The following is a 6429-nucleotide window of genomic DNA, read 5'->3' on the forward strand; positions in this document are numbered from 1 at the left end:
AGGCGCCGTCTCCCTCCCAGGTGCGCGCTCCGCTCCCAGAGCCTCGGCACTCAGCGGCCGCCATGGCGTCCAACATGGACCGAGAGATGATCCTGGCGGATTTTCAGGTGAAGTATCTGGCCCCGCTGCCCTCCCACCGTCAGCCCCGGAGGTTTCTGGTGTCTGAAGGGTGGCCTCTTCCAAGCATTTATTTGAGCACTGCAGTGGTGTGTGTTTAGGCTTTTATGCGGAACGTGGCTTGTGTGTGTGGTGTGAGCCGTGGGGAGGGAGACATATAATTCATATGTGGAGTGTGTTTAGTACAGGTTGAATGGGGCTTTTAGGGTGAAAGGGGTATTAGGATTTTTAGGTTACTATGTGTGTGGAGTGTTTCCTGTATTACATGGGGGATGTGTAGAATTTGGGGGTGTTTGGTTGGGGCCATTAAATACAGGGTGTTTGGGTTGTTCCATGAGAGTGTGATGCACAGTGTGTGAGTGTGGAGCGTGTGGTGGTATGGGTGTGGTGTGTGGTATTACAGGGAAGAGTAGTAAAGCAGACCGATCAGGAGGTGGTGAGAGTAGGAGGACATTGTGGTCCTTTTCAAGGAGGAATAAACATTTGAGACTTTGAATGCTGTATTAGAATCCTTGGAGGGTAAGATGACAAGACGGCAGATAGATTCTGCAGTGCATTCACAACCAGAAACAGCTACCAATTCACATTTGTGGATTCACCTCCCATAAAGACTTGAATTGCTTGGTTGGAGTCCTTTCTCCAGGAATAATTTAAAGGATAAAGGTTGTTTCCTGACTGAACCCAGCTGTAGTGACATTGGCATGTAAGTATCTTAGGGTCCTTTGAAAGTAGAGCGGTATGCATCATGACAGACTTGGAGTTAGAACTAATACCCTGTGAAAGCAACCTTAGCCTGTTGATGTTTGGTGAAGAAAATATTTCAGTGAGGTTTTTCACTATTTTGGCATTCACTTTGAAGTTTCTGCAAGAATAGGCAGACTTTTCCCATGTACTTTAATACAGTCATCAAGGCACACAGTGGAACACAAGCATAGTAGGCAATATTTTTGGTTACTGAGCTTTAAACAAATATCTTATTTAACTTTATTCATTTTATTTACCTCATTTTAATTTGACCAGAGAGGGACAGAGTGAGAGAGAGAAATGGAAAATGATGAGAAAGCAAGCCCCCAGATCTGGAACTTGAACTGTGGATGACCATGTGGGAATCCAGTGCTTTTAATCACCACACCATCTGCTGGTCCCATTACTGAGATTTTTGATAGACTTCTCTCCCTTTCTCGCTCTCTCTTTCCACTTAAGTTACTTACTATTATAACTTAATGCTCTGATGACCATTTCTAGAATTTGCTCTTTGGTTATCAGTTCATATCTGATACATTAGGATTATCTATATATGTACATTTGTATAGTATTGTAACCTCCAAATTCAGATAGAGGATTTTATTTTGTTTTGTTTTTGTTTTGCTATAGGCACATGCACTTTCCAGAGAGAGACAGAGAGAAAGAGAAAGAGTGAGAAAGAGATGGGAAGTGGGAAATCACCCCCCAGTGGGGATGATCACACCACAATCCCTTCTCCTCCAGTCACCTCTTCAGGTTATGGGGCTTGCACATGAGCCTGGTGTGATTTTCAGGTTGCAGGGTCTAGGACTTAAACCATGCAGCTGGCCATGTGAGATCCAGGGTCTCAACTGCCACACCACTGGCCCCCCAAAAGAGTTTTTAAAATAAAAGTGGACCACAAAATTTTGGTATTGTATAGGGTTAGGATTGTCTTCAGGTTTTTTCCCCTGCCTAAATCTTTCATCATCATCTTTTTCTTTTTTCTTTTTTCCTCCCCAGTTCAGTCTTTTATCTAATGAGGAATGCATTTTGTGAAAGAGGACTCTATATTTCTAGGTGTAATTCTATCCTCTTTTAAAATTGTGTTCTGATGAGAAGGACTTTAGACAGCAACAAAAAGTGGAGTTTATCTCATTAAAACTTTAAAGTATTTATAACTTTGACTTGCTTTCACCAAACTTTTTACCTCTAATAACTTGTAGTTGATTTCTACCTTTTTATTTGCAGCAATTATTATGCTTACTGTTAGCCTTATGTGGGCTAAAGGACAGGGAATTTAGGATTTTTAGAGGCAAAGCAAGATTTTCTAATAAGCATCAGGGATTGGTTTGGGAATCAAAATGATTATTTTAAAATAAATTCTGTAAGTTTGCCTTTTCAGATAGGTGCTGTGCATAGTTGTTTACTAATGGAGAAAAGCTAATGGGATTTGTAGTAAACAATTGCTTGCCAAATGCTGAGAGTTAATTTTATGTTATCAACTAAAAGAATATTATTGACAGAATAAAGTTATTTAGAAAAGTATACACATGTTAAACACTATCTTTTTATGTATTTAGGAACCTGTAACCCTCTTAGAAATGATAATACCAGATCAGTTTGTAATCATGGTCTTAAATTTAAAGTAGATTATTCTTGTTTTATATACTATGTAATTTTTTTATGGGAATAACTTTTCTCTTTTAAAATTTGTCTGAGGATATGTATGCAAGAGAGCAAGCAAGAGAAACCGAGAAAACACTCCCTGTCGGGGAATGGTCACACCACAGTCCCTTCTCCATTCTCTTTTGGGTACACACATGCACACATGCATGCTTGTATTTTTCAAGCTACTGGGCCTTAGACTCAAACCACACAGTCAGCCATGTGGGATCCAACCACTTTAACCACTATGCCATCAGCGATCCTGGGATTAACTTTTAAGAATAAGCATTTATGGGACCAGCAGATGGCGTAATGGTTACCTTGCTGGACTCCCATGTAGTTGGCTGCAGTTTGAGTCCTGGACTTGGCAATTTAAAACACACACTGGATGTGCATGTGTGTGTGCCCGAAATCCCTAGCAGAGAATGGAGAAGGGATTGTGGTGTTGCCATCCTCCTTGGGAGGTGATTTCTTGTTTTTTGTCTTGCTGTCTATCTGGTGAGTGCACTAGCCCTATAGCAAAAATCTCTCTCTAAAAAAAAAAAGGATAAGCATTTATAAGAGAACCAGGTGTTTTATTTTAAAGATTGCAACTCAAGACTTAGTATGCGAATGCTTGGATGATCACTAGTTTCTTCTATAATTGGTAAATCCTTTTCTTCACACAAAAGTAACTGTAATAAAATTATATTCAGTTTATTTCATGTGTTGTGAGAATCAGTAATAGTTGGCGAGATCTGTGCTGTCTTTGTTGAAGGGACATAATTTAAAAATTTGCTTAGATTTAAAAATAAGTAACTCTATTTAGTTATTTATTTTTTTTTTAGATTTTTGCTATGGAGTATGTGTGCTCCCAAGAGAGAGAGAGAGTTGAGAGAGAGAGAGAGAGAGAGAGAGAGGAAAAGTGAGAAATTACCCATCCAGGAGTGATGGCCATGCTGTAATCCCTTCTCCATTTTCCTCTCAGGATTTGAGGCATGCATGCACTTGTGTCTGGCATGATTTTTAAGTTGCCATGTCTGGGATTTGAACCTCAGAGTCAGCAATGTGGGAGTCCAGTGTTTCCTCTCAGGATCTGAGGCATGCATGCACTTGTGTCTGGCATGATTTTTAAGCTGCCATGTCTGGGACTTGAACCTCAGAGTCAGCAGTGTGGGAGTCCAGTATCTTAACCAACTGTGGCACCTGCTGGCCCCAGTACCTGTCAGATTTTGGTTATTGCTGGATAATAAGTTCTAATAAATACTATGTCTAAATTTGGAAAAGGTTTCCAGAGAAGTAATTGTATTATTATTTTTTATAACTAACTCAACTCAATAGAGAAGAGATTTTTGTTGTTGAAATTAGAGGAAGAGTAGTGATACCAAGTGCGTAGGAAATGATGTTTAGGGTTAGCATGATAGTCAAGGTGGCTGGATCTCATGTGACTGACTGTATGGTCTGAGTCCTGGACCTGGTCGCTTGGAGAACACAAGAGAGGGCGCATGTGTGCCCCAAATCCCAAGAGAATAGAGAAGAAGGGATTGTGGCATGATCGTCTCCCCTGGGGATGCTTTCATACTTTCCTTTCTCTTCCTCTCTCTCTTTCTGTCTCTCTCCGGACAACACACATACACCCTATAATAAATGAAAAATAAAAAAGATGGGGCTAGCCAGTGGCATGGTTGTTAAGGTGCTGGATTCCACATGGCCAACTGCGGTTTGAGTCCTGAACTCGGTGACTTGAAGCTCACACTGGTCATGTGTTTGTGTATGCTCAAAATCCTGAGAGGAGAAGATATTGTGGCCATCCTGCCCAAGGGGTGATTTCTCACTTTCCCTGTTTCACTGGTGAGCTCACATACCTATAGCAAAAAATCTCCCTCTTAAAAAAAATATAGGGGACCTGCAGTTGGCATAATGGCTATGTCACTGTACTCCCATGTAGTTAGTTGACTGTGGTTCAAGTCTCAGACCCCATGGCTTAAACTCACACTGGGTGCATGTGTGTATGTGCCCAAGATCCCGAGAGGAGAATAGAGGAGAAGGGATTGCGGTGTGGCCATCCCCCCTGGGGGGTGATTTCTTGCTTCCTGTCTCTCTCTTTCTCTCTTTCTGGTGAACACACGTGCCCTACAGCAAAAACCTCGCCAGATATGAGAGAGAGAGAGAGAGAGAGAGAAAAGGTTGTAAACTTAAAATTAATGGAATAGGTTTGTGGTACTAGAGATGGATGAACAAAGCAAATATCAAATTGTCCTCTAAATGATTCTCTTCCCCTCTCTCTGCAAGAATACCTTGCAATTAAAAAGTTTTTAAAAACTATGATAAGATACAAATAACATTTGTCATGTTAGTCATTTTATGTGTACATTTCAGGGACGGTAAGTATAATCTTAAAGCTATGCTACCATTACTACCAACCATCTCCAGAGCTTCTTTCATCTTGGAAGTTTAACTTTGTACTCATTAAATAACTCCTTATTTCCCCACTTTCCTGACTCTAGCAACCACCATTTTACTTTCTATCTCTATGAAGTTGACTATTCTAGGTACCTTATGTAAGTGGAATCATGTAGTATTTGTTCGTTTGTGAATGGCTTAATTTATTTAGGATGATGTTGGGAACCAGCAGTTAGCGTAATGGCTATGTCACTGAACTCCCACGTAGTCGACCGTGGTTTGCGTCCCGGACCCGGTGGCTTAAAACTCACGCCGGGCGTGTGTGCATGCGTGCCCAAGATCCCGAGAGGAGAATGGAGGAGAAGGGATTGCGGCGTGACCATCCCCCCTGGGGGGTGATTTCTCGCTTTCTGTCTCTATGTCTCTCTCTGTCTGGTGCGCGCACGCGCCCTATAGCGAAAATCTCTCCAAAAAAAAAAAAAATTTATTTAGGACGATGTCCCTAAGGCTCATCCATGTTATAGCATATGTCAGAATTTTATTCCTTTTTAAGGCTAGTGTTCGATGCATACCATATTTTGTTTATTCATTCATCATTGGTAGATATTTAAGTTGTTTCCACCTTTTGGCTATTGTGAATAATGTTATGAACATTGGTGTACAAATGCCTATTCAAACCTCTGCTTTTGGGTATACACGCATAAGTGAACTTGCAGGATCACACGGTTATCCTACTTTTAATTTTTTTTAAGGGCCCGCCTTACTGTTTTCTTTCTTTTTTAAAATTATTTTTCCCATAGGGTACGCGTGCTTGCTGGAGAGAGACAGAGAGAAGGAAAGTGAGGAATCACCCTCCGAGGGGATGGCCACATCATAGTCTCTTCCTCATTGTTCTCTCAAGATTATGGGCACACATGTACATGCATCTGCATGGTTTTCAAGCTGCTGGGTCTGCGACTTGAGCTGCGGTCAGCCACGTGGGAATTCTGCGCCTTAATCACCACATCCCCTGCTGGCCCTCCATCTTGTTTTCTATAGTACCTGCACCAGTAAAATTTTGAAGAGAGGGGACCAGCAGATAGCATAGTGGTTATGTCACCAGACTCCCATGTAGTCAACCACGGTTCGAGTCCTGGACTTGGCAGCTTAAAACTCATGCTGGATGCATATGCAGGTGTACCCAAAATCCCAGGAGGAGAATGGAGGAGAAGGGAGTGTGATGTGGCCATCCCCCTGGGGGGTGATTTCTTGCTCTCTTTCTCTCAAATGAGTACATGTGCCCTAGAGCAAAAATCTCTCAAAAAAAATTTTTTTTAAGAGAAATCCTAGCATCCTATTTAATCAACTATTTTAAAATTAATCTCTGAGTAAATGAATTTATAATTTGAGATGTTCTATCAAAAATCAACTTTAATGTATAACATCAACATAGTATTTTACTGTTAAAGGAATAAATAGAGTAGTACACCTACAGTTCTAGCAGGCTACAGCCAGGAGGGGGCGTAAAGGAATTTCCTGGGTTTAAAAAAAAAAAAAAAA

General features: G+C 41.1%; 1 protein-coding gene across 1 annotated transcript in view; it reads left to right on the forward strand.

The window, feature by feature from the left end:
* The first annotated feature begins 6 nt into the window (after positions 1–6).
* Positions 7–6429, forward strand: part of FAF1 (Fas associated factor 1) — a 470502-nt gene continuing 464079 nt past the window's right edge. Inside the window, exon 1 of the mRNA XM_006147256.2 lies at positions 7–107. Coding sequence (XP_006147318.1) covers positions 63–107 — 45 coding nt within the window. The 5' untranslated portion in view covers positions 7–62. The remainder of the gene's footprint in view (positions 108–6429) is intronic.

The sequence above is a fragment of the Tupaia chinensis genome, unplaced genomic scaffold (genome assembly GCF_000334495.1).
Source record: "Tupaia chinensis unplaced genomic scaffold, TupChi_1.0 Scaffold000207_1, whole genome shotgun sequence".
NCBI classification, from domain to species: Eukaryota; Metazoa; Chordata; class Mammalia; order Scandentia; family Tupaiidae; genus Tupaia; species Tupaia belangeri.